Source organism: Oncorhynchus gorbuscha, linkage group LG03 (genome assembly GCF_021184085.1).
Source record: "Oncorhynchus gorbuscha isolate QuinsamMale2020 ecotype Even-year linkage group LG03, OgorEven_v1.0, whole genome shotgun sequence".
NCBI lineage: Eukaryota > Metazoa > Chordata > Actinopteri > Salmoniformes > Salmonidae > Oncorhynchus > Oncorhynchus gorbuscha.
Window position 1 is genome coordinate 34,291,427 of NC_060175.1, and position 27,129 is coordinate 34,318,555.

A 27,129-nucleotide genomic window follows, 5' to 3' on the forward strand; every position below is an offset into this window, starting at 1 on the left:
ACAGCCTCCACTGAAGTATACCTACAGAAAGCTGAGAACATCCTCTCTCCGTCTGTGACAACAGGATAGCTGTGTTTTCCCAGCAATTGGATTTTAAAATGTGATCCAATCAGAACACTTTTCTTTCTCCTGGAGCATTTTTTCCCCCGGGAAAGAAGAGAGAGAGTGGCTTGGTCAACACAACAGCAGGAAACGGGTACATGCAGGAAGACACTTTCAAATCATGTTTTTAGCCTCCTAAAAAATAGGATGTTTTGATTGAGGTGAATGAATATGCAGCCCACACCGATACGACCAATAATGTTTTTTACTCGCACAGCCAAATCAACGGGTTGCAAAATGCAACTAAATGGAGCCCTGCCTTGTAGGCTTTTCACTATAGGCATACGGTCTAACTTCGTTCCATCTTCGCAATCAACAGTAGCCTTTGCCAAGGCTCCTCTGTCGCTATAATTTTATTTATCGGCTTTTCATGTATTTTATCGTCCAAAATCCGCCAATTACCGGCTAATGGATAACCTGGTGTGTGTGCATACGTGTATGCGAGGATATGTAACTGTGTATCTTTCCCTGCAGGCCAGGCGGTGACGTTCACTAGACAGTTCCTTCTCAGCCCGACAGCTGGTCGTAGAGCAAGAGTTCCTGGCATAGTGGTGATCATTGCAGACAAAAAATCATCCGACAACATCACTGTCCCAGCCAGTGCTATCAAAGCCTCAGGTAGCCTCACACAGACTGTATAGAAAGTACTAACACACAAGCAGATATACAGCACCTGCACATCTCTACTAATAGAATCTGCTACAATAGTTTTTATCCCCACAGTCCCTTGTCACTGACTGTTTTAAAACAAAAAGGTTGTATAGTAAATAAATACAATTCCAACATTTACATGACCATGTGTGTGTGTCTATCAGGTGTCACAGTACTGGCGGTGGGTATAGGTCGGGCGGACTCTGAGGAACTGCGCCAGGCGGTGACAGATGGCAGCACCCAGAACCTCCTATATGCTCGTGATACCTCCCAGCTTGGCACCCTGCACGCCGACCTGGCTGACCTACTGTGTGGCGTCGCCAGGATACCAGAGGGAGGGGTGAGTTAAGAGACGAAAAGGTGTTGGGGAGGTGAGAGAGAGAGAGATCCTGTAGATCCCATGATATTGCTGTCAATGTATGCTCTCCCAGTCAGTCAGTGAATCATTGCCAAGGACTCAGTGACAACAATATGGTGGAGTGCTCTGGGTCTCAGTGTGTATGTTGTTTCCTATCAGGGCCCAGTGGCAGAGCCGTGTACCATACAGTGTCCTCGGGTGAGTTACTTTACTGTCCCTCATCCATCCAAATACTGTAGCCATCATAACACTATCACCATACCTTTCAATTTGTGTGTGCTCTCTTTTTCATCCCTCTTTCCCTCTTTGCCCTGCTCTCGCTCTTATCTGTTCATTTTACTCTCTCTAGGGTGATCGAGGGGAGCGAGGAGAAAAGGTAACAATTGAATTGTTTTAATACCATACTCTGTAATGTTGTCTTGGAAGCTCTATGGTCAGTAGTTGTATCAGTTATCCTGAAAAGTTACTGACTCTCTGCTACAGGGAGAGATAGGACGAGACGGTACTGACGGACGCAAAGGAGAGCCTGTGAGTCATTCACCACTGAATATTGATCTGTTACTGGTAGCTCAAACATTAGCGTCTACTTATCATTCACTGAGATATTTAATTGTGTGTGTGTGTTCTAGGGTCGTGATGGTTTGCCTGGCCGGGACGGCCCCAGAGGGCCTGAAGGGCGACAGGGCCTGCCTGGCGGGAGTGAGGCCCCCTCAGTTGGTGTTAGAGGGGAGAAGGGGGAGAGGGTAAGTACATACACATAAACACGTATACTCAACACTAGTACTGTTGTACTGTTCTGCTGTATTTACTGTTGTTCCCTCTTCAGGGTTTTCCTGGTCTGGATGGGGGTCCAGGATTGCCAGGGCGACCAGGGACCCCGGGCCCTGGAGGAGTACCGGTGAGTAGTCAGGGACTGCAATCACAGTCAGGGCCAGTCCCAGTGTGTTCATCTAAAACCCAATAACACATGTTGTTATCCTGATGTTCTTATAAGTAGTAAATGGCCAACGGTTCATAGGAGCAGGAGCCTTTCTCCAGTTTATGTAGGGTGAGGCAGCTTGATGCACATCCCCTGGACAAGGCACTAGTCTATCGCAGGGCCTAAGCCCCAATCCATCTCCTTAATGCTGAGCAGTGGCGATTTTAGCATGTAAATCTTGTTGGGGAAAAAATCAAATAAAGAGTGGGATGCATGCCAGCAAAGACACTAAACAACACTAAACAATACATGAATTGCACTATAACGGTGACAAACAGTGCCTATCACCTGTTAGGGCCTATATAAAGCTGTCCCAACAGCAGAGTCCCAACACCTTACCACTGCTACACCTGGCTAGCAGCGGAGCCTATCTGGCAGTGAAACAGTTAATTCAGCCTCATTTACTACCTTTTAAAAAAACATAGCTGATATGGCTGATTTGTTTAAACAAGTGTGGTTTCTACTGACAATTGAGATGTACAAGCTATAGCATAAGGGGACGACAAGCAGATAAGAGGCAATCCATAAATTTGATTAAGACATTAATGAGCGAGCTAGGACAGACGTAGTCAATATAACTATTCAAATTTAAATAAAATCAAACACATACACATGGTTAGCAGATGTTGTGTAGCAAAATGCATGTGCTTCTAGTTCCAACAGTGCAGTAATATCTAACAAATAATCTAACAATTCCCCAACAACTACCTACCTACACATAAATCTAAAGGGGTGAATAAGAATATGTATATATAAATATATGAATAAGCGATGGTCGAGCGGCATAAGCAAGGTGCAATAGATGGTATAACATACAGTATATACATATGATAGGAGTAATGTAAGATATATAAACATTATTAAAGTGGCATTATTTAAAGTGGCATTGTTTAAAGTGACTAGTGATCAATTTATTAAAGTGTCCAGTGATTGGGTCTCAATACAGTATATACGTGTGATATGAGTAATGTAAGATATGTAGACATTATTAAAGTGTCATTGTTTAAAGTGACTAGTGATCAATTTATTAAAGTGTCCAGTGATTGGGTCTCAATGTGGGAAGCAGCCTCTCTGAGTTAGTGACTGCTGTTTAGTAGTCTGATGGCCTTAGATAGGTAGAAGCTGTTTTTCAGTCTCTCGGTCCCAGCTTTGATGCACCTGTACTGACCGTGCCTTCTGGATGATAGTGGTGTGAACAGGCAGTGGCTCAGTTGGTTGTTGTCCTTGATGATCTTTTTGGCCTTCCTGTGACATCGGGTGCTGTAGATGTCATGTACTTTCCATCTCCCCCTTCACCACCCTCTAGAGAGCCGTGTGGTTGATGGCGGTGCAGTTGCCGTACCAGGCTGTGATAAAGCCTGACAGGATGCTCTCGACTGTGCATCTGTGAAAGTTTATCAGGGTTTGTGTGACAAGCCAAATTTCTTCAGCCTCCTGATGTTGAAGAGGCGCTGTTGCACCTTCTTCACCACGCTGTCTGTGTGGGTGGACCATTTCACCACTGCTTCTCCACATTTGGAGACCTCCACTGCTGACCCTTGTGGATAGGGGGCTGCTCCCTCTGCAGTTTCCTGAAGTCCACGATCATCTCCTTTGTTTTGTTGACGTTGAGTGAGAGGTTGTTTTCCTGACACCATACTCCTAGTGCCCTCTCCTCCTCCCTGTAGGCTGTCTCGTCATTGTTGGTGATCAAGCCCACTACTGTTGTGTTGTCTGCAAACTTGATGATTGAGTTGGAAGCATGCATGGCCACGCAGTCGTGGGTGAACAGGGAGTACAGGGGAGGACTGAGCACACACTCTTGTGGGGCTCCAGTGTTGAGGGTCAGTGAGGTGGAGATGTTGTTTCCTACCTTCACCACCTTGGGGTGGCCCATCAGAAAGTCCAGGACCCAGTTGCACAGGGAGCCTTCAGCTTGATGATGAGCTTGGAGGGTACTATAGTGTTGAATGCTGAGCTGTAGTCAATGAGCAGCATTCTTACATAGGTATTATTTTTGTCCAGATGGGATAGGGCAGCAATTGTTCAGCACTTTTGAAATGTACTGCAACAGAATTCAGAACATGGGCCATTCTTGCAGTGTTTTCACTGTACACCCAAATAAAGGGTCGTATAAGCAGACAATGAAAGCTCTTACAATATTTCTATGATTACATTTCTCAAAAACAGGTTGTAGGCTACATGTGCACCACCAAGTCAGAACAGTAGGCAAAATTTAATTCAGATTTTGCAGTTCCGAGTTACGTTGTTTGGAGCGTGGCACAAGTCATGCTTCATTGACAGCATGGCCAATGTTGAATGTTTATCATTTTAAACTAGGATAAGAGTCCCTTAATCTTAGACCACACAGCCACTCCACTGAATAACAGGCTAATGATTGCTTTGCAATGCTTGCAGTTAGCCACTGATTCCTTCCAAACCAAACATTGTTGAATTTGCGATTTCCAACTTGTTGTGTAATGTTTATGTCCAATGGCCAACGAGCACCGATACGTATCTATAATTTCTCTTAATTATTTATCTTCATATGACAAGTATTAAAAATGATTTGCCAGTAGATTGTCAACTTGATTCATGATGATGACTGCTAGCTAAGATTTTGAAAGTATCAGTCCAATCAAAGCTACTGTAGATATGTGATTTAACATCATTTTATCTGTGGCCAATGACCTTGAGCCTTCTTGGATGGGCACTTCTAATGTAACTCTATGGCAGCACACAAGGGGCTTGAATTCTCTAGCTCTTCCCTTAGACTTGACTGGGACTTAGTTTCCCCATGAGTGACAGAACATTGAGCCAATCAAGGCGCAACGCTCCGTATTTTCTGTTGGTTTTCCCCACCACCACAGAAAGCACTTAGCTAGGCTGAATCACCTGCATTTTGGAGCATCCTTACTCAAGAAAACAAAAATGAGACCATGTTTGTATGCAGCTTTATTATCTCAATGATATATGTCTAAATGACTTAAATGTAAATGTAATATATTTTTTACATTGTTTGAAAACTTATTTTTGACATGTGTTAATGCCAAAATAACATGCAAATCAGGAAAGGCCAAATAATGTGGGTCTCAAAACAGGCTATGAGTGCCAAGCACTCAGCATTTTTGGTATGACTCGACCAGGGATCGAACCCCTTACCTTTCAATCTCAGGGCAGACAATCTAACCACAATGACGCTGGAGTTGGTCCAACCTGCTTTAGACGTTGTTTAATAGATGTTTTGCTATTTTGTCTTTTTCAGGGTTCACAGGGGCTATCAGGTATCAGAGGAGATCCTGTGAGTATCCCTCAGCAATACCTATTTGATCTGTTTATATATCTAGCACTTATGTGTGTTGTATTATGAAGTCAGATTTTTTATGTTTTCTCTGTGGCAGGGTGATCCTGGGGTTAAAGGAGCATCAGGGACAAAGGGTGACCGGGGCGACAGGGTGAGTACAGCACACCTCTTTTCCCTCAGTAAACTATATGTTGTGATTGGAGACAGGTGCAGGAATTCGTAATAGGGGGGATTTAATACTCCACCCAAAATATACAACATGCCATGAAAAGACACAGGGATGAAGCCCAAAACAAACACGTATACAAAGACACAGGGATGTAACCCAAACAAAAGAGCAGGGTTAAACCTCTAATAAATACACGAGACGAGACCTGCAATACACTACGCGAGACCCGTAATAACAAGTGCACAACAATACACGGGACGAAACCCATAATAACAAGTGCAAAATACACGCAGCACAAAATCCGAAAGCACAGGTACTCACAGACCAACGGACATGGGAACAATAACTGACAAGACAATGGTGAACAGAGGGCACATATATACAATTACTAATCAGGGGAATTGGAATCAGGTGTGCGTAATGAGACAGTTCAGTGACGCCTAGACTCTGGTGACGTAGACCTCCAGAACTGGTGCACAGAATTAGCAGCAGTACCGGGGGAATCTGTGACAGTATGTCATCCCATCTGTTATATGTATATTCGATGATCACTAAGCTTGTTCTCTACTGGTGTTTCAGGGTGAACCAGGGTCGGCTGTTTCAGGAGGAGGTCTGCCTGGCAGGAAAGGAGAACCAGGGATTCCAGGATTACCAGTGAGACACACACACCCACACAGTCAGACACACACATGCACGTGTGACTGTAGGTCAAATTCTTCGTGATGATTAATGATATTTCTTTATTACCTAGGGTACCACAGGGCGTCCAGGAACTGAAGGGGCCAAGGGCTTTGTGGGACCTGCAGGGATCCCAGGACAGGACGGTCGCCCCGGGATACCAGGCGCCCTTGGCCTCTCCATCAAGGTCAGTTACCCTGGTCTGGTCCTTGAACAGACCACATGGGATGAAAGACACTAATTCAAGTAGCATGTAACCTGTATGTATACTGTGAATATCACGAGTGACCACATGTGGGAGAAAGACACTAATTCAAGTAGCCTGTAACCTGTGTGTCAAGCATTACATTTACATTTACATTTAAGTCATTTAGCAGACGCTCTTATCCAGAGCGACTTACAAATTGGTGCATTCACCTTATGACATCCAGTGGGACAGTCACTTAACAATAGTGCATCTAAAACTTAGGGGGGGTGGGGTGAGAGGGATTACTTATCCTATCCTAGGTATTCCTTAAAGCAATCAATCAAATGTATTTATAAAGCCCTTCTTACGTCAGCTGATGTCACAAAGTTCTGTACAGAAACCCAGCCTAAAACCCCAAACAGCAAGCAATGCAGGCGTATGTATACTGTGGATATCAAGTGGCCACATGGGGAAGAAAGACACTCATTGAAGTAGCCTGTAACCTGTATGTGTAAGGCCCGACGCTGGACAGGAGAAGCAGGTACAGGGAGTCAAACATTTAATAGGGAACGGACATAGAACACGACAGAAACAGCGTCAGCACATGGGTAAACAAGGACATATGACAAACATCAATCCGAAGCAGGGAACAGAGCTAGGGAACAGACAGATATAGGGAAGGCAATAACACAAGTAATAGAATTCGGCGGAGTCTAATGAGCGCAGACCTTATCAGTTCAGGTTCAATTGAAGTTGCTCCCAAAAACATGTCCCTTTTCAAAAGTGCTTAGATGGTTCAAACTTCGGGTGATGGAAGTGCTGTGAGGCACTGGAAAATGTATCCTAACCTTGAGAATAACCCCCAACAGTCTGGCTGTGATATGATAGTATGGAAAACAAAAACATGATTAGATTTCTAGGTTCTTTTCATGTGTCATTTAAAAATGGTTGGTTCTGTTGAGATGTATAAGAGTGACCTTAGGAACCTTTCTCTCTCTTTTAATATCTCTGTCGTCCTCTGTATCTTGTAATTTTCCACCTGATCGTACCCTTCCATCAGTTTCCTTGACAACAAGATACTCTTCAGACTTAAAGGCGTTGATGTTTCGTCATAGTACAGTAGACGGGCAGTGTGATTGTGTGCATGTCTGGGAGTCCAATGTATTCCTATACTGGGAAGTATGATATAGCGTCTGCGGAACAACAAAACTCTATCACTAATCATTCCATTCTTTCTCTCTCTCTCTCTCTCTCTCTCTCCACCCCCCACCCTCTCTCTCCTTTTAGGGAGATAAGGGCAGCACAGGAGAGAGGGTGAGTCATCCAGTGCTGTCCCCAGCTTGTCTTGTAGATTCATTGCACATATCTCTCCTGGAATGACAAGAGGATAATGATTGTCACATCTATTTTATTTCTCTCTGTCTGTGTCTGTCTGTGTGTTTGTCTTGCTTACAGGGACCTCCAGGAGTGGGCAGTGGCTCGGCTGTAAAGGGGGAGAAGGGATCACCGGTAAGATTTGTCAATCACTGGACATGTGTCTTTGTGTATGTGTCTGCATTTGCATCGTGCAGATCTCTTGAGGTGTTAATTATACTGTCTAGGGCTGCTACGGTGACCGTATTACCGCAACACCGGCAGTCACGGGTCATGATCGTAGTCAAATTCCATGTGACATGACAGTTGTCATATTAACTAGGCTTCTCCAAAACGGTGCTCTGATGCCGCTGATGGTTGGTAGAAGCCTTGCTGACGGCCAGTTGCTAATGGCCTGGAACTCAGCGCTCTCCTGTCCCTCTAGTCTAACCACTCTGACATCAACGCAAATGCAATTGAAAATCACATCGAACACTTCACCTGTTGCACAGCGAGAGCCAACTCCTCATAAGCTGGTTGATGCATGGAATGAAATAATTGTTCCTAGAAGCCCATGTTGTGCAAAATGTATATAGACAATGAAATTGCAAGAGAAAATAGTTTACTTTAAAAAAGGAGGATCTCATCAGCTTTCTATAGGCTAGGCCTACTATATTTATTCTTCAACTTTTCTAATATTAAGCACATTGCTTTACTTTGCCACACAACCCTAGTAGCCTACCTGGCTGGCTGGAAAGTGAACTGTGGGAAAAGCGACCTCAATTTGCTATTCAAGTGCATACGGATGACATGTCTTTTTTCTCCCTGCCCCTGTTCCAACAGGTGCATGATAATGGCCCATTCTAAACTCATTTCACACATACAGTACCAGTCAAAAGTTTGGACACACCAACTCATTCCAGGATTTTTCTTTATTTGTACTATTTTCTACATTGTAGAATAGTGAAGACATCAACACTATGAAATAACACATGGAAACATGTAGTAACCAAAACAAGTGTTAAACAAGTCTAAATCTATTTTATATTTCAGATTCTTCAAAGTAGCCACCCTTTGCCTTGATGACAGCTTTTGCAATTCTTTGGCCTGCAGGTCGCCAGTTGGGGAACCCTGCTATAGGCCTAGGGCCCCTGGAACCAGGTTGGAGAGCCCATAGCCTACAGAGCCTAGTGAAACGTGTTCTTTTAAGCCCAGTCATCACTTGTGAAAACAGTTTTGACTGGCCACTATTTCAAAGAGGATCCCAGCTTTTTCGTGCTGCTATATTTCTTGCTTAAATTTAAGCACATTATTCCACTTTAAAATCGGTGTAGCCCACCTGGCATATTGAAATGTGCTGCACTTCCTCCATTCGCTATTCGAGTGCAGGCTACAGATGACATGTTTGTTTTTTTGGTGGGCCATTCTAAATAAAAAATAATTCCACACACACTGAGTGTACCAAACATTAAGAACACCTGCTCTTTCCATGAGATTGACTGACCAGGTGAATGCAGGTGAAAGCTATGATCCCTTATAGATGTCACTTGTTAAATCCACTTCAATCAGTGTAGTTGAAGGCGAGGAGACAGGTTAAAGAAGGATTTTAAGCCTTAAGACAATTGAGACATGGATTGTGTATGTGTGCCATTCAGAGTGAATGGGCAAGACAAAAGATTTAAGTGCCTTTGAACTGGGTATGGTAGTAGGTGCCAGGCACTCCGGTTTGTGTATCAAGAACTGCAATGCTGCTGGGTTTTTCACGTTCAACAGTTTCCTGTGTGTATCAAGAATGGTCCACCACCCAAACGACATCCAGCCAACTTGACACAACTAAGCACTGTTTTCAACATGGGCCAGCATCCCTGTGGAATGCTTTCGACACCTTGTACAGTCCATGCCCCGACAAATTGAGGCTTTTCTATTTTATTCAGCTATGTTCAATTGTCTTCCTCTTACTATAAAATAATGCTACTGGACTTGTAAGCAAATCTTGTCCGGCTAAATGAACTAGTGTAGCTCACAGCTAAATGACATAGCCAGATCAGGACCTAACATAAGGACAACTCATACTCATCTGTTCTTCTGAAATAGGCTACATGTTTCTTAAGACCTGCCTAAAGTAAATAGTGGATTTATTGTGATGGTGTAGGCTATATTAAATCCATGTATTAGACTTTTTAAAATTCCAAAGGTCCGCATCAGCAGCTTGTAGTTTCTGCGTGGAGGCCCCGAGATGCTAAACGTTGACGTTAATTAACGGTCAATTACTGTGAGAACGGCAGTTATTTGCATTACTGCATTGCTGACATCCCATGACCGCCACAGCCCTATTCATGTCTATGGTTTGATGTGTGTGTTACCATAATTGATGTATCTTGTTGGTTTCAGGGTTCTGATGGATACCCTGGAGCTCAAGGTCCCAGAGGACTTACAGGACAACAGGGAGCCAAAGGAGACAAGGTTGTGTGTGTGTGTGTGTGTGTGTGTGTGTGTGTGTGTGTGTGTGTGTGTGTGTGTGTGTGTGTGTGTGTGTGTGTGTGTGTGTGTGTGTGTGTGTGTGTGTGTGTGTGTGTGTGTGTGTGTGTGTGTGTGTGTGTGTGTGTGTGTGTGTGTGTGTGTGTGTGTGTGAAAGAGAGATTGTGTGAAAGTGTGTACTGAGTGTTTTTGATGTTTCAGGGAGAGAGTGCAGAGGGGTTGCCAGGACCGTCTGGGAAGACAGGAGAGCCTGGTGATCGGGTAGGACACACATTCACATGCATACATATCTGTTACATATCATGTGCAGTATATTCCAACAGTGTAGTATTTGTGTGATTTAGGGTCTCCGTGGGCCTGCTGGAGGCCTTGGAGTCAAGGTAAGACAATACAAAACATAAGATACAATCTCCATATTTGGGTCTAGAATTGATGAAACAATTGATATTTGGGTGGATGGATGACCCTGCTCTCTCTCTGTCTTCTCAGGGGGACCGTGGCCAGCCAGGTGAGCCTGGATCACAAGGTGACAGGGTGAGTAAGGATAGAGACCCTTTAACTCATTTTGACTCCTGCTGTTAAACTGGTGTGTCTGCTGTGGGTTGTAACTGACTGTGTTGTCTTTCCAGGGGGAAAGAGGACTAGCTGGCTTGCTAGGGGAGAGGGTGAGTATAGTTCCATGCATTTGGTTATGCCTCTTTTCACTGTGACCTTGTTCATGACCATTAAACTTGATATTGTACAGCTACATTGTAGGAATATCACATGTGTTTTACATGTTCATGTGTTCACTAGTATTCATCCTCACTCACTCACTTCTACTCCTACACTGAACCAAATCCATTAGTATTAGCATGAAGGTCACAGGTATTGGAAAAGCCTGCTGAGAGCCGTGTCATGCAGTGTGTTGTCCTGACCACACTGGCGCTGTGTGTTTCAGGGGGAAAGTGGACAGCCAGGCTCTACAGGGGCTCCAGGCCTGAGGGTGAGTAACTATATCTTACTGTACTTCTATTGGTCTCTCTCTTCATGACATATTTGGGTCATCTTCACACTATTGATTCATGTCATTTAGTTATAGGATTTGATTATACAAGCTACAGCTTTAGAGAATTGTGATATTTTATCAGCATGTGCGAGTCATGTGTGTACATGTGAGTCTGTGTTGATTTGCTTTCAGGGTTTGCCTGGCACCAGTGGATTACCAGGGGAGAAGGTGAGGCTAACGTAGTCTGACTGACTCTTTGATCAATCGAAGTGAATCTCCACAAAATTAACATGACTGAACAGTGTAATGTAATCACAACAACGACATCAACTTAACATAGATGAACATTAGATAAAAACATCCTAACTTCTCTGTTTCCAGGGCAACGAGGGCGCTAAGGGAGAACCTGGCCGGAGTGTGAGATACCTCATAGCTACATGATTTATTTTGATGTCTCATGGTTAGATAGACCGATATGATTTATATTACATGGATTTTGATGGAAGCAATTCACTATACATTTTGGAAGGAAGAGATCAAGATTGGTCAGTATTGGTTAATGTAATGATATCTCATCCTCTGTATCATTCAACACATCCAGGGGCCAGGCTTAGTTGGGAAGAAAGGTGAACAGGCAAGTTGCCCACTTTGACTTCCTCATACTGCAATGATTGATATGTTGATGTACTGTACACAGTAACAATGCTTTCTCCATAGACTCATTCTCTCTTCCTCCTCTTCTCCCTCAGGGTGAGCCGGGTCTGCCAGGTCTGGAGGGGCCTAGGGGCCAGAAAGGCGAGCCAGCCCAGAAAGGTGAAAAAGTGAGTAGGTACCCACAGGTTACATGATAGAGAGCTGCATGAAACTGGCACTGCTTGCCATTGGGTGGTGTGTGTGTACAGGTAATTTAATGATGCTCTCTATGCAAGTGGGTATAGATGTTTTCTGCTGTTCATCTCTCTTTATGCTCCTCACTGTTTCTCATTCTCTTATTTCTCTCTTTCTTGCATTCTTCCAGGGTCCCCCAGGTGCTGGCACTCCTGGCCAGGCTGGACCTAAAGGAGAGCAGGGGGATCGGGTGAGTTCAGATGAAGCTGTGATCATGTATCAATCTTTTTATCTAAGCTACAAACCAAATCTCTTTGATAGATGTGCAGAAAGCCTCAGAGGTACAGTATATATTGTAAAGTATATATGTTTTATTCAATGAGCTTCTCTGTGTAGATAATTACAGATGCTCAGCATGTAGGCCATGTCCTACACACTGACATGTCCTTTTCCCTCTAGGGAGTCCCTGGCTTAGCTGGAAGACTGGGGACCAAGGTGAGACACGTGCCTTGATTGGCTTTTGTTCCTTTATTTTAACTTCTATGTAGTGTTTATGTTGCAACAGTGTTGTTGTTTCATGAAGTATATTGTAAGTACTTTACTTGTAACAGTAAAGGTCTTGTGTCATGTGATTCTAGCTGATCTCAATGTGTTCCTCTTGGTGTTGTAGGGAGACCCAGGTGACCCAGGAGAGAGAGGGGAGACAGGACGAGCTGGACCAGCAGGAAAGAATGGCCTCCCAGGGAAAGAGGTCTGAGACACTACCCCGGAGACACTAGCTTTTCACCTCTGCCAAACCCCTGCATGTTATACAAACACTCACCCACTACAATAACTGCTGTGACCTGTTTCAATACTGGTCACTCACTGCACAACGTCCTGTTATCACTATTACTGCTACTCTGTTATAACTCTGCAACTATTATCTTATAGCTATTGGATTTTCTCTTCACTACTGGGCCATTACCGTGTTATTTCTACAGTTCAGTCAACGTTCAGTATGTTATACAATACTGTACCACTGAATGGAATGGATGTAATATTGCCATTCCAGTGCAACTAATTACTGTACTAATACAGTTGGTCTATTCTGACCTCTTTGTTGTGTAAGTGTTTTTACGATGACCTAACCAGTCCTTTCTATCTCTCACCCCCGCCCCTCATACCCTGATGCCACTAGAGGTACACCACTAATGACTTACTGCAACTACTTTTTGCACTAATACTAAAACAATACTACTACTACTACCAACTAAGTCTACTTCACGTCTGTATATATAGCACTACTTTTACCAGTGCCCTATGTGATGTTGTGGGGTTCTTGTTTAAAGGTTTGTGTTTTGACTGTGTCATTGTGGTCAGCGTTGTCTTCTCCCCCTGTCATGGGCCTGAATTATGGATGACTGTGTTTTACAGGGAGCCAAAGGAGACAAAGGCGACGAAGGCACTCCCGTAAGTCACAATCTCTCCATCCATCTCTCTACATCTCTCTCTCTCTATCTATCTATCTATCTATCTATCTATCTATCTATCTATCTATCTATCTATCTATCTATCTCTCTCTCTCTCTCTCTCTCTCTCTCTCTCTCTCTCTCTCTCTCTCTCTCTCTCGCTCTCGCTCTCGCTCTCGCTCTCGCTCTCACTCTTATCTAGTTTCATTCAAAGTTTTTCATGTTTGAATGCCACTTCTCCCTCTCTGGCTCCCATTCTCTGTATTAGATGAAGCATGCATTAACTGAATTGGTGAGTGAGAGATGTGTATCGTCATATGATTTAGTCACGCTTCAGCCCCTCTTTTCATCTGACAGGGGATTTATGGAGACTAGAGACAAGAGCAGGTGCATCGCATTTGTCTGTTTCTATGTTTTCCTCCCTCCTCCTTCTCCCTCTTCCTCTCCCCAATTGGTCTCTCTCATCTTCTCTGTTCTCTCTCCTTCCACCAGGGGGAGTCTGGTCTACCAGGGAAGGCAGGGGAGAGAGGAGTACGGGTGAGTAGTCACGAATGTGTCACATAGAACTATTGAAACATAAAAATATTCCCTTTTATGCCCTCTTTTCAGAATGGTCTCGATGTACTGTATATGGTGATTGGTCACTAATGTAGGACATGATGAACCACAGGAAACCTTTCTTATGTGATCTGAAGTGAATGTTTTGAGGACAGATGAAACCCTGGCGAAGACAGCTTAGCTGTCGAAACGTTGGTTAAATCCATTTGCATGGGTGTGCAGCTTTTAATTGTTTATTTTCTAAGATGTTTTGAGGACTGCCATAGTAACTAAGCACATAATCTGTGTGTTTCTTTCCCCCCATCCTTAGGGTCTGTCGGGTCAGCCTGGGCGAGCAGGGGAGAAGGGAGACCTGGGAGACTCTGGAGCGCACGGACGCAACGTGAGACGCATGTTTATGTGACAACGTGACACCCCTCTGACAGTTTGATCTGATATACTGTCTGTGTCTCCTGTGTAATAGTTATCGAGAGAGAGAGTATGACATGTGGGATGCATGTTTGTGACACCTGTTTGTCAGTAATTCACATGATACTCTTCTGCCAGATTGATCTGATACTGTCTGTGTCAGTATTTGTGCTAGTTTCTGTGTGTAATACAGTAGCAGTGAGTCAGTTGGTGTCTATGTGATCCTGTGTGTGTGGTGTGTGTCTCCCACAGGGCAGCCCAGGATCTATTGGACCAAGAGGAGAGAAAGGAGTTGAGGTCAGAGGTTAATCTGTTTGTTGTCTTATCTCATCTGACATAATAGTTCCAATCTACACCGATTAACAACACTTGTTTGTTGGCACAATAGGGAGCTCAAGGCCTCCCAGGACCTCCAGGGAACATGGTGAGTCCTGATAAGATTCTAACTTTAAAAAAATAATAATAATATGGTAATTTATCAGAGGCTAAATGCGACACTCAGTCAACACATATAGCCTCTGTGGGAATCATACCAAACAAATGGTGTTACGAGCACCAAACTCCAACTGAATAAGCCATCAGAACCACATACCGTAGCTAGTTGGTTATCTAACACCCGCTCTATCTCTCTGTTTGTCTATCTCTAACTTCTACAGCGCGATATAGAGCAAAAGCTTAAAGGAGAAAGAGGAGAAAAGGTATGTAACACTGTAAAAACACATTTTTGTATACAGTGGAGCAAAAAAGTATTTAGTCAGCCACCAATTGTGCAAGTTCTCCCACTTAAACAGATGAGAGAGGCCTGCAATTTTTATCATAGTTATACTTCAACTATGATAGACAAAATGAGAAGAAAAAAAATAAAATAAAAAACATTGTAGGATTTTTAATGAATTTATTTGCAAATTATGGTGGAAAATAAGTATTTGGTCACCTACAAACAAGCAAGATTTCTGGCTCACAGACCTGTAACTTCTTCCTTAAGAGGCTCCTCTGTCCTCCACTCGTTACCTGTATTAATGGAACCTGTTTGAACTTGTTATCAGTATAAAAGATACCTGTCCACGACCTCAAACAGTCACACTCCAAACTCCACCATGGCCAAGACCAAAGAGCTGTCAAAGGACACCAGAAACAAAATTGTAGACCTGCACCAGGCTGGGAAGACTGAATCTGCAATAGGTAAGCAGCTTGGTTTGAAGAAATCAACTGTGTGAGCAATTATTAGGAAATGGAAGACATACAAGACCACTGATAATCTCCCTCAATCTGGGGCTCCACGCAAGATCTCTTCCCGTGGGGTCAAAATGATCACAAGAACGGTGAGCAAAAATCCCAGAACCACACGGGGGGACCTAGTGAATGACCTGCAGAGAGCTGGGACCAAAGTAACAAAGCCTACCATCAGCAAGGGCATTGAAGATGAAATGTGGCTGGGTCTTTCAGCATGTCAATGATCCCAAACACACCGCCCGGGCAATGAAGGAGTGGCTTCGTAAGAAGCATTTCAAGGTCCTGGAGTGGCCTAGCCAGTCTCCAGATCTCAACCCCATAGAAAATCTTTGGAGGGAGTTGAAAGTCTGTGTTGCCCAGCAACAGCCCCAAAACATCACTGCTCTAGAGGAGCTCTGCATGGAGGAATAGGCCAAATTACCAGCAACAGTGTGTGAAAACCTTGTGAAGACTTACAGAAAACGTTTGACCTTTGTCATTGCCAACAAAGGGTATATAACAAAGTATTGAGATACATTTTTGTTATTGACCAAATACTTATTTTTCACCATAATTTGCAAATAAATTCATAAAGAATCCTACAATGTGATTTTCTGGATTTTTTTCTTCTCATTTTGTCTGTCATAGTTGAAGTGTACCTATGATGAAAATCATATTTTTATGTGGGAGAACTTGCACAATTGGTGGCTGACTAAATACTTTTAGGCCCCACTGTATATACAGCACAGCTCTCTCTCCCAGTCCACCTAACCGCCCAGTGTCTGACGTCACTTCCTGTGCCTAGGGGGATGCTGGCGATCCGGGAGAGCACGGAAGCAAAGGTCAGAAGGGCGAGACAGGACCCTCAGGGGCCACTGGGCTGCGTGTGAGTAAGACCATGCTTCCAAATCTAGTATCGTTGAGAAGCTTGAGCTTCCTGGCTAGTATACTGACCCGCGATGTCGGTCTGTTTGTGTGCTGTGGTGTGTGTAATTCTTACCTTGTGTCTTCTCTCTGTCTCACCTGATCTGTTGTTTGTGTGTGTAGGGTCTTGAGGGACAACGTGGACCTTCAGGGGCAAGGGTAAGTCACAGTCTGTCTGCCTGTTTCTGTCTAATCACTCTTTCCCTCTCTCTCCCCCTCTATCTCACTCATTGCACTTTCTTTCTATTTCTCCAGGGTGACACAGGAGAGAGAGGAGGCCCAGGAGAGAAGGTTTGAACAACACACTACAGTGACTTCTCACACAGGCTGATTTTCAATTGGACCCATCATGATAGGATATGGGACTCAAAACTGGCTGGTGATTGGCAGGTTACACTGTCCTTCATTCCACCGGATCCTGTTTCCCAGTCTGCAGATTCCCAGTGGGATGAAGCGCAGTGGGGCCAGCTCACAGCATCATCACAGCCTACAGAAGCACTGAATGAAAGACACAACATACTGCTGTATACACGCATACTGTACATCCTAAAGAATACCTTACCATCAGAATTTCCAAACAATGAACTAACTCTGAGTAATGATGCTGGAGCACTGAAAGTCTGACACAGTACAGTAGACTAGTATCCTTTGTAAATAGTATTCAAGTCCAATACAAACCCAGTGCTGCTCTTATTCTGATCATACTGTATACATCATGTGCGTTCCTCTCTGTAGGGTGAGAGAGGTGCGTCTGGACTGGATGGACGCAACGGTTTGGATGGAAAACCAGGTGCACCAGGACCAGCCGGCCTGAGGGTCAGTACCTCTGTCTCTGTCATTACTTCAGCTGTAAAATACTCTGAGCATTACATAAGCATTACTGTGTCTAGATGTCTCTCAATAATTTCCCTTTGATGTTACAGGGAGATGCAGGGAAACTAGGGGATCCAGGAAGAGATGTGAGTACCATTCATCCCTCGGGGTGCACAACCCCAGTCCCAGAGGGCTGCACTCTTGATGGTTTGTGTGTTTCTCTGGCACTTTCATTAGTCTGTTAAAGTCAATGAGTGGAGCAAGTTGAGAATGTTACCATTTGCCGAATCTGATCCTTGGAGAGGTCCCATTAAGAAGTGAGAAAGGACTTCAGGCTAGTGGAGTTTTCTCTATCTGTCTGGAGAATGGCGCTGGAATGTATAGCGGCTGTTTTACGGGCTCCTGACCAATTCTGCTATTTTTGCCCTGATCTTAACTTTTTTTGTACATAATGTTTCCGCCATCATTTCCTATGACCGAAAATAGCTTCTGGACATCAGAACAGCGATCACTTACCTCGATTTGGATGAATGAGTCGGCGACACAGGACATACTGCTCACCCCAGGCCAGGCCCTAATCCCCGACACTCAGAAGAGAAAGAGACGTGCAGGCATCCTGATGAAACTACGGCTGCGAGTAAATAAACCACCTCTGCCCTCCCTCTCTTCTATTGGCGAATGTACAATCACTGGAGAACAAACTGGACAGGCTCGGTTTGAGACTATCCTATCAACAAAACCTGAAGAGCTGTAGTATCCTATGTTTCTCGCAAACTTGACTGAACATGGATAAGGCAACACTGAACCATGCGTGAGAGCACCAGCTGTTCCGGACGACTGCGTGATCACACTTTCTGTAGCCGATGTGAGTAAGACCTTTAAACAGGTTAACATTCACCAGGTCACAGGGCCAGACAGATTAATTACCAGGATGCATACTCAGAGCATGCACTGACCAGCTGGACAGTGTCTTCACTGGCATTTTCAACCTCTCCCTGATCCAGTCTGTAATACCTACATGTTTCAAGCAGACCAACATAGTCCCTGTGCCCAAGAACGCCAAGGTAACCTGTCTAAATGACTATCGCCCTGTACCACTCACATCTGTAGCCATGCTTTGAATGACTTGTCTTGGCTCACATCAGCACCATCATCCCAGACACCCTGGACCCACAGCCCCAACAGATCCACAGATGACACTATCTCTATAACTATCCACACTGCCATCTCCCACTTGGACAAAAGGAACCCCTACGTGAGAATGCTGTTCATTGACTTCAGCTCAGCGTTCAACACCATAGTGCCCTCCAAGCTCATCAATAAGCTAAGGACCCTGGGACTGAACACTTTCCTCTGCAACTGGATCCTGAACATCCTGACTGGATGCCCCAGGTGGTGAGGGTAAGCAACAACATCCACCACGCTGACCCCTGACACAGGGCCCGTCATAGGTGCATGCTTAGTCCCCTCCTGTACTCCCTGTTCACTCACGACTGCGTGGCATCACAAGACTCCAACACCATCATTAAGTTTGCAGAAGACACAACAGTGGCCTGATCACCGACAACGATGAGGCATCCTATAAGGAGGAGGTCAGAGACCTGACAGTGTGGTGCCAGGACATCAACCTCTCCCTTAACGTCAGCAAGACAAAGGAGCTGATTGTGGACTACAGGAAAAAGAGGGTCAAACATTCTCCCATTCACATGCTTTAGTGGAGCGGGTCGAGAGCTTCAATTTCCTCGGTGTCCACATCACTTAGGATCTATCATAGTCCAAATATACCAACACAGTCATGAAGAGGGCACAACAATGCCTTTTCCCCCTTGGCTGAAAAGATTTGGCATGGGCCCTCAGATCCTCAACGTTCTACAGCTGCACCCTTGAGAGCATCTTGACTGGCTGCATCACCGTTTGGTATGGCAACTGCTTGGCATCCGACCGCAAGGTGCTACAGAGGGTAATGTGGACAGCCTAGTACATCGCTGGAGCCTCAATTACCTTCACCCCTGCACATGGACTCGGTACTGGTACCCCTTGTATATAGCCAAGTTATTGTTACTCATTCTGTATCTATTATTACTTTTATTATTACGTGTTTTCTATTATTTCTTTTCTTTTCTTTCTCTCTGCATTGTTGGGAAGGGCCGTAAGTAAGCATTCCACTGTTAGTCTACACCTGTTGTTTACTAAGCATGTGACAAATAACATTTGATTTGCTATGATTTAGATTTGATATCTATCTATCTCTGTGCACTTAGTGTGTTTGAAGACTAGAGGATGCTGTGTGGTTTCAGCCCTCACCCCTCCACTCTGTCTATCTGTCTGTCTGTCTGTCTGTCTGTCTGTCTGTCTGTCTGTCTGTCTGTCTGTCTGTCTGTCTGTCTGTCTGTCTGTCTGTCTGTCTGTCTGTCTGTCTGTCTGTCTGTCTGTCTGTCTGTCTGTCTGTCTGTCTGTCTCTCTGTCTGTCTGTCTCTCTGTCTCTCTGTCTCTCTGTCTCTCTGTCACCAGGGGCTGCCAGGACTGAGAGGTGTACAGGGCCTCCCAGGCCCTATTGGGCCTGCAGGAAATCCAGGCACACCTGTGAGTTTGCAAAAACTCTCAACCACACACACACACACACACACACACACACACACACACACACACACACACACACACACACACACACACACACACACACACACACACACACACACACACACACACACACACACACACACACACACACACACACACACAAAAACAGCTAAGCACTTGTCTCATCACCCTAATTGGTGTGTTTTAGGGCAAAGCAGGAGAAGATGGAAAACCAGGGACTGCTGGGAAAATGGTAAGGGATCAGTCAGACCTCTAACATAGCAGGGCATTTTTATACTACACACACACTACAGGCAATCATACCTCTGTTTGTTTAATTACAAATGAAATTGGATGCTATTCAGTGCTATTCATTATGAGCTTTATCACCAGTGAGTCCTATGTGTCTCTGTCTATCTGTGTGTAATTACCATTAGACGTGTTTATCACATCCTCTGGTGAAAGTGCACTGATCAGATAGGAATGTGAGGCTTTTATTCCACCTGAGTGGCTGTGCTGCATAATGATTATGATTGTGTCCCATAGGGCTCTGGTCAAAAGTAGTGCACTATGTAGGGAATAGGGAGCCATTTGGGATGTCTGTCTGTTTTTTAGTGTTAAGCGAAGAGGTAATGGGATGACCAGACAAAGCACCGGCAATACATTATCTATCTGACTGAGAGGCTCTGCTTGATACAACAGCATGCTGAGCTTTGATAAATGCGCATGTCAGCGTTGTTAGTATGGTAAGTTTGTTATTGTGTTGTGTTTTGCAGGGTGAGGATGGCGAACCGGGGGAAGATGGCAGGAAGGTCAGTGTTGGTCACGGCACTCAGGACTTTTCTGTAAACTCTTTTTTTTCCAACAGTATTATTGACTGTATCTTTTGTTCATTCCATGTGTAACTCTGTGTTGTTGTATGTGTCAAACTGCTTTGCTTTATCTTGGCCAGGTCTCAGTTGCAAATGAGAACTTGTTCTCAACTAGCTTACTTGGTTAAATAAAGGTGAAATAAATAGTTACTAGTTGTAGTTAATGTGAGTGTGATATGAATGATGTTTCTCTACCTTACAGGGTGACAAAGGAGAGGCTGGGGCTGCTGGAAGAGACGTTAGTAACTTGTTACCTTGTATCTTAATCTCTCCACTCTCGCTCTCTCTGTCTGAAAAATATCCTTAATTCCTCCCTTGTTGTCTCTCTCTTCCTCTCCATCCATATTTCCTTCCGTCTTCATCAATCCTGCTCTCATTGGCTCCTTAGTGTCTCTCATTATCCCTCTTCTATTATTTTCTTGTCTTCAATTCCAGTCAGAGTTTTTGTCTATTTAGCGTACTTTACTCTGACATTGATATTACCATCACAACATGCCTTCTCGGTGGAATCAATAGCACTCTAAGCGTCAGCCTTATAAATGCAACATTGTCTGATGATCAAGCCCTGCCTTTGAGCACCAGCCATTTCTGAGAGGGGATCCACAGGGGCACAAAATGCCAAGGCTGTAGTTTCATGTGCAAATTGATATTAATCATCTCTAGGAAATCAGAGAAGATGATGAGGTGGATAAGGGGATATGGCTCACCTGCTTTGATTTCCTCCTTTCTAGTTCAGGCCCCTTAGGAATGGAGTAATGTCCGTGCTGGTCTGAAGTGTGTGTGTATGCATTTGTGTGCTTGTGCATTTGTTCCAGGGCCGTGACGGGCTGAAGGGAGACCGGGGCCTTGCAGGGCCTACAGGGCCAACTGGTCTATCTGGGCCCCCAGGGGTTCCTGGCACCATCGGACCTCCAGGACAGGTACAGTACAGCCATATGGTTCTGCTTCTTCAAATATGTGTTTGTGTCACTTGTCTATGGTGCTCTGGTTATACAGTAATCTCTCTCCCCTCTCTTCTCCCTCTCAGATGGTCTATGTGAAGGGAGCGCCAGCACCATCTATTCCTGGCCCTCAGGGGCATACAGGAACCCCAGTGAGTTACTATGTTGAATATGAGCTGTGCATCATAGCATAGCCCGGTGTAGCAGTACTTGTCTCTAGTATGTTACTCTTGCACCCTGAATCACTGATAGTGATTCCCATATATCTGTGTCTCTCAGGGTGAGCCTGGAATCCCAGGGGCTGTAGGAGCCAGAGTAAGTTTGTCATCGTCTAAATCTTTATTCATATACATGGTCCAGGTCTCTCCATCCATCCATCCATCTGTCCTTTAGTCTGATCTCTGACCTCACACTCACCCTCTCACTCTTGTATTTCAGGGGGAGAAAGGAGCAGTGGGTGGTAAAGGTGAAAGTGTAAGTTTTTGTGTGTGTGTGTGTGTGTGTGTGTGTGTGTGTGTGTGTGTGTGTGTGTGTGTGTGTGTGTGTGTGTGTGTGTGTGTGTGTGTGTGTGTGTGTGTGTGTGTGTGTGTGTGTGTGTGTGTGTGTATGATTACATCTTGCATATTAATGAGCATACATGCTCTTTTCTGATGATCTGTGTGTATGGGTTTGTGAATCTTCGATCAAGGTTTAGGTGGGATGTGGGTCGATAATACTGAGATGTTATTGACAGGGTGACCCTGGAGAGGACGGGAAACCGGGCAGGCCTGGAACAGCAGTGGTAAGACAACCTGACCTGCACAACCCAGAGGCCCGTCTGACTGACATACTGTACAAGAAGAGCCACAGACACACCACGTGTGTTCCGGAGCTTTTACATTATGCTAAGGATGCTACGATTTACAGCTGTTTTGGCATGCAGATTAGCTTCCGTTACACAAGTGTTAGCCAAATCATGTTCAGTAATAGGTATAAGCCCAACAAGTATGACTGTGTGCTATAGTCTCTCCTCCTTGACGCTGTTTGTGCTACTCTCCTATCAGGATGTGCAGAAGGCCCTCTCTAACCTTGGGATTGAGGTAAGTGAATACTAAATCTTTGTAATGTGATGTGACATTAAGTCATAGCTGTGTTGTGTAGATGAGTTCCCCTCATCTTGACCAAGCCTAGGTCGTATTCATTAGCCGTAGCAAAGTGTTTTAAAAATGGTTACAACTGGAAATGAAAACAATCAGTTCTCATTGGACACGTCCAGGTAGACCCCTCTGTTTCAATCCGTTTTCTTCAGTTTGATGCCTGTTGAATAAAACCTTGACATTTCTGTCCCTGTACTGCCTGTCTGTAGGTGCAGGACTTGAAGTTGGTTGTGGAGAGGAGGAATGTTCTGGTCAAGCCTGTGGTGGAGCAAGCTGAGAAGGGCCAGAGAGGAGACAAGGGAGAGGCCGGACAGAGAGGACCAGCAGGGATAGACGTGAGTGGAGCTATTTGGGGCCGTTGTGTTGAATAGAGCTCATATCAAGAACATATGTGGAGAGTATGTGTAATTAATGTCTTTACTTGTTTGCATCTCAGGGTGCTCGCGGGCTAGCTGGGGAGAGAGGTGTGAAGGGAGGGCAGGGGGAACAGGGGCCTGTAGGGGCCACAGGACCCATAGGGAGAGCCATCGGAGAGAAGGGCCCAATGGGGCCCCCGGGACAGGCTGGAGAGCCAGGAAAACCTGGAATACCTGGAGTACCAGGGAGAGCCGGAGAACTGGGAGAGGCTGGACGACCTGGAGATAAGGTGAGAAAGAGAAGGAAGGGAGGAAGGTGGGGTTCAAGGAGAGGGAGAAGAGAGGAGGAATATGAAAATAAAAAAAGAAGAGGAAGAGCATGTGAATGAGAGATGTTTCATGTGATTCCACTTTGAATTCAGGGGGAGAGAGGAGAGAAAGGTGACAAAGGAGAGGATGTGAGTATATTCGTCACCGTGATAATCATCATTCAATGTACTGTATATATGAATGTTGACATGCGCTTGACTGTTCTCATCAGGGGAAAAACGGGCTAGCTGGATTAGTGGGCCCACCTGGACCAAAGGTATGTCCCTGACTTGAAGACACTACTAATTTCTAGTCATCATGACAGTAGACATATCATTGTTTATCCAGAGGCTACTGTTTGGAGTGTGTTTAGTGGGGTGTGTGCGTGTGTGTGTTTTAGGGTGCTTCTGCAGAAGAGGGTCAGGCTGGACTCCCCGGAGCAAGGGGGCCCCCTGGGGTCACAGGACCGAAAGGAGAGCCTGGTGCTTTAGGACCACAGGGATCCAAAGGAGACGGGGTGAGAACACCTAACTCAATATATTATAGTACTTCATCAGGCAGGCTTCATAGTGTTGCTGTGTTTAACCTGCTGTGTGTGTGTGTGTGTAACAGGGTATTGCAGGTCCCCGTGGAGATAAAGGCGACCGAGGTCCATCTGGAGAGCAGGGACGCAATGGCTTTCAGGTGAGTTTGTGCTGCCCTGACCAAAGTGTTGGCACTCCCTGATGCCAGGTTGTATTACCCTCTTCATTGTGTGATTATGGTTCTGCATAAGGTTGTCAAGACATTGTTGTAGTGGTAGCTAGTAGTAACCAGGTTGTTTTTTCGTCATTTCAGGGGACAGCGGGAGAACCTGGAAAACCGGGACAGGATGGGAAGCCGGTGAGAGGGGGGGGGGGGTGCATACTGTAGACTAATCTGTGTTTTAAGAGACAGCTTCCAGGAGACCGATCCCAGACATCATAAGAAAACACCGTTGTTAGTTCTTCAATAGCTTGGTTGTACTGTAGTTAAGCCGATAATGTTGTGTTTCAGACACAGTGATCATAAAATGTCCAACCATACAGTAGGTGAGTATAACAATCAATGATGATGTGTAATCAGCCATGACTAACTAGGGCCCAGAGTGTCCCTGGTCTGGAAGAACTCAGGGCCCTAGTAGTCATAACATGTGCAGGAAGAGGAGAAAGATGGGTAGAAGGAGAAAGAGAACTGAAGGTGTGGAGAGTTAGAGAGAAGATAACTCACGCTTCTTATTTCATCCCATAATGTTTCGGAGCAGGGTCCACAAGGGCCAGTTGGTCCTCAAGGCCGCTCAGTGAGTAACAATAACCCAGCCAGGCATTCTCCTTTTGGGCTGGTCCTGCATATGAAAGGCTGCGAGCGCTAGGCTGCCGATGAAGCTGATGGAGCTACTGTATCTGTTTTCTTTGGGCTGAGGCTACATATAACCTTTAGACAGTAACCTTTTGCAGCTCGGCTTCTAACTACCCCTCCCTCTTTCTTTTTACCTCCCCCTTTCAATATGTCTCCTTTTGATCTATGTTACTCCCTTTCTGTACCTCCCTCTCTTTTCAACACTTCAAACTACCTACTATTACCCTTCTTCCTCTCCCCATCCTTCTTCCTCTCCTCCCTCTCTGACTCTAGGGCCTGCCTGGGTTCCCTGGAGTGCTGGGCAGACCGGTAGGTTTTTTCTTTTTTCTGTGCTGCTGGCTGGCATGCTTGTGACCCATTTCCCAGGGGACTGAAACGAGAGTTGGGTCTTGATAGGAGACTTGTGACATATTAATCTGGACCACTTGTTCTCAGAGCACCCCTGTCATACCCAAGATGTCTGGAATGTTTTATGTACAGTGGCGATTTCAACATGTAAATCTTTGATGGGGCAAAAAATGAACACTTGGGGGATGCATACCAGCAAAGCCACGACACAACACAACATGAACATGAATTGCACTACAACGGTGACAATTGAGATGTACAAACTATGGCATAAGGGGACGACAAGCAGCAATCCATAATTTTGATTAAGACATTAATGAGCAAGCTAGGACGGACGTTGTCAATATAACTATTTGTCCAGCACTTTTGAAATGTACAGCGACAGAATTCAGAACATGGTCTGTTCTTACAGTGTTCTCCCTGTACACCAAGTCAGAACCGTAGGACAAATAAAGGGGGCATATAAGCAGACAATGAAAGCTCTTACAATATTCAATGATTACATTTCTCTAAAACAGGTTATAGGCTACATGTGCACCACCAAGTCAGAACAGTAGAGGTGGAAATAGACTAAATTATTCAGGTGAAGCACATGGGCTACTAACAGCTTACGACACAACATATACTTAGTATTACTTTCTTAGCTACGGTATACATATCTCCCTGGCATATTCCATCGTTTTCTCAGTAGCATACAATATATTTTTGGACTCACCTTGTTGTGCTGTGCTCACATGAACAGGAAGGTGGTGCGGCGGTCCTTTGTCATCAAAGTCTGGCATTCTCTGGATTCATGGTGCTTTCAAGACAACTGGGATCTTGGGGAAAAAAACTAGGTCAAATCATGGTGATGTCAATGATCTTCAGGTCGTAGCTCTACAAAGAGGCCCGAGTTCCCGACTTACAATTCCGAGTTGGGTGACCGTTCAAAACGTATTTTCCCAGTCAGAGCTAGTTTTTTCCAGAGTTCCCGGTTGTCTTGAACAGTTCCGAGTGAATAGATGTTCTAAGCGCGGCAGAAATCATGCTGGATCGACAGCATGGCCAATGTTGAATGTTTATAATTTTAAGCTTGGAAAAGAGACCCGTACACCTAGAACTGAGACCAATGCTTGCAGTTAGCCACAAATTGCTTCCAACCACTTATTGTGTAATGTTTATGTCCAATGGCCAATGAGCACCGATACTTTTTTGTCTATAATTTCGCTTCATTATTTATTTTCATATGACAAGGATTAAAAATGATTATCCCAGTAGATTGTCAACTTAATTCATGATAATGACTGCTAGCTAAGATTTTAAAAGGATGATGTTGACATGATCAATTCTAATCAAAGCAACTGTAGATATAAAGTCATTTGATGTCATTTTATCTGTGGCCAATGACCTTGAGCCTTATTGGATAGGCACTTTTGACTCTATAGCAGCACTCAAGGGCCTGAATTTTCGAGCTCTACCCATAGATTTGGCAGTGTCGGAGTGTCCCCATGAGTGACAGAACACGGAGCCAATAACAGCGCAACTAGAGAACATTACCAACCCCTACACTCTCTATTTTCCACCACAGAAAACACTGTATCACGACTCAGGATATGACCCCCATGGAGATACAGGAGGCGGATAGTACAGTTCTCAGATTATTTATTGTAAACATGGGGCAGGCAAAGGGCAGGTCGAGGACAGGCCGAGGACAGGCCGGGGTTTATGATCAGGTCAGAGTCAGGCAGGTACAGGATGGCAGGCAGGCTAAGAGTCAGGGAAGGCAGAGGTTCGTAATCAGGTCAGAGTCA

General features: G+C 44.8%; 1 protein-coding gene across 1 annotated transcript in view; it reads left to right on the forward strand.

The window, feature by feature from the left end:
• Positions 1 to 27,129, forward strand: part of LOC124031255 (collagen alpha-1(VII) chain-like) — a 131,643-nt gene that overhangs the window by 63,318 nt on the left and 41,196 nt on the right. The window contains exons 28-82 of the mRNA XM_046342308.1: positions 577 to 720; positions 918 to 1,093; positions 1,271 to 1,309; positions 1,461 to 1,487; positions 1,595 to 1,639; positions 1,741 to 1,854; positions 1,938 to 2,009; positions 5,335 to 5,370; positions 5,471 to 5,524; positions 6,122 to 6,196; positions 6,294 to 6,407; positions 7,695 to 7,721; positions 7,863 to 7,916; positions 10,152 to 10,223; positions 10,440 to 10,499; positions 10,583 to 10,618; positions 10,728 to 10,772; positions 10,868 to 10,903; positions 11,179 to 11,223; positions 11,419 to 11,454; positions 11,608 to 11,643; positions 11,828 to 11,860; positions 11,976 to 12,047; positions 12,245 to 12,304; positions 12,514 to 12,549; positions 12,725 to 12,805; positions 13,471 to 13,506; positions 13,998 to 14,042; positions 14,374 to 14,445; positions 14,724 to 14,768; positions 14,860 to 14,895; positions 15,128 to 15,169; positions 16,489 to 16,569; positions 16,731 to 16,766; positions 16,863 to 16,898; positions 17,343 to 17,423; positions 17,531 to 17,566; positions 19,932 to 20,003; positions 20,209 to 20,253; positions 20,777 to 20,812; positions 21,075 to 21,110; positions 21,688 to 21,792; positions 21,900 to 21,965; positions 22,093 to 22,128; positions 22,252 to 22,287; positions 22,547 to 22,594; positions 22,857 to 22,892; positions 23,159 to 23,284; positions 23,386 to 23,595; positions 23,728 to 23,763; positions 23,847 to 23,891; positions 24,015 to 24,131; positions 24,227 to 24,298; positions 24,452 to 24,496; positions 25,265 to 25,300. Coding sequence (XP_046198264.1) covers positions 577 to 720; positions 918 to 1,093; positions 1,271 to 1,309; positions 1,461 to 1,487; positions 1,595 to 1,639; positions 1,741 to 1,854; positions 1,938 to 2,009; positions 5,335 to 5,370; positions 5,471 to 5,524; positions 6,122 to 6,196; positions 6,294 to 6,407; positions 7,695 to 7,721; positions 7,863 to 7,916; positions 10,152 to 10,223; positions 10,440 to 10,499; positions 10,583 to 10,618; positions 10,728 to 10,772; positions 10,868 to 10,903; positions 11,179 to 11,223; positions 11,419 to 11,454; positions 11,608 to 11,643; positions 11,828 to 11,860; positions 11,976 to 12,047; positions 12,245 to 12,304; positions 12,514 to 12,549; positions 12,725 to 12,805; positions 13,471 to 13,506; positions 13,998 to 14,042; positions 14,374 to 14,445; positions 14,724 to 14,768; positions 14,860 to 14,895; positions 15,128 to 15,169; positions 16,489 to 16,569; positions 16,731 to 16,766; positions 16,863 to 16,898; positions 17,343 to 17,423; positions 17,531 to 17,566; positions 19,932 to 20,003; positions 20,209 to 20,253; positions 20,777 to 20,812; positions 21,075 to 21,110; positions 21,688 to 21,792; positions 21,900 to 21,965; positions 22,093 to 22,128; positions 22,252 to 22,287; positions 22,547 to 22,594; positions 22,857 to 22,892; positions 23,159 to 23,284; positions 23,386 to 23,595; positions 23,728 to 23,763; positions 23,847 to 23,891; positions 24,015 to 24,131; positions 24,227 to 24,298; positions 24,452 to 24,496; positions 25,265 to 25,300 — 3,374 coding nt within the window. The remainder of the gene's footprint in view (positions 1 to 576; positions 721 to 917; positions 1,094 to 1,270; positions 1,310 to 1,460; positions 1,488 to 1,594; positions 1,640 to 1,740; positions 1,855 to 1,937; positions 2,010 to 5,334; positions 5,371 to 5,470; positions 5,525 to 6,121; positions 6,197 to 6,293; positions 6,408 to 7,694; positions 7,722 to 7,862; positions 7,917 to 10,151; positions 10,224 to 10,439; positions 10,500 to 10,582; positions 10,619 to 10,727; positions 10,773 to 10,867; positions 10,904 to 11,178; positions 11,224 to 11,418; positions 11,455 to 11,607; positions 11,644 to 11,827; positions 11,861 to 11,975; positions 12,048 to 12,244; positions 12,305 to 12,513; positions 12,550 to 12,724; positions 12,806 to 13,470; positions 13,507 to 13,997; positions 14,043 to 14,373; positions 14,446 to 14,723; positions 14,769 to 14,859; positions 14,896 to 15,127; positions 15,170 to 16,488; positions 16,570 to 16,730; positions 16,767 to 16,862; positions 16,899 to 17,342; positions 17,424 to 17,530; positions 17,567 to 19,931; positions 20,004 to 20,208; positions 20,254 to 20,776; positions 20,813 to 21,074; positions 21,111 to 21,687; positions 21,793 to 21,899; positions 21,966 to 22,092; positions 22,129 to 22,251; positions 22,288 to 22,546; positions 22,595 to 22,856; positions 22,893 to 23,158; positions 23,285 to 23,385; positions 23,596 to 23,727; positions 23,764 to 23,846; positions 23,892 to 24,014; positions 24,132 to 24,226; positions 24,299 to 24,451; positions 24,497 to 25,264; positions 25,301 to 27,129) is intronic.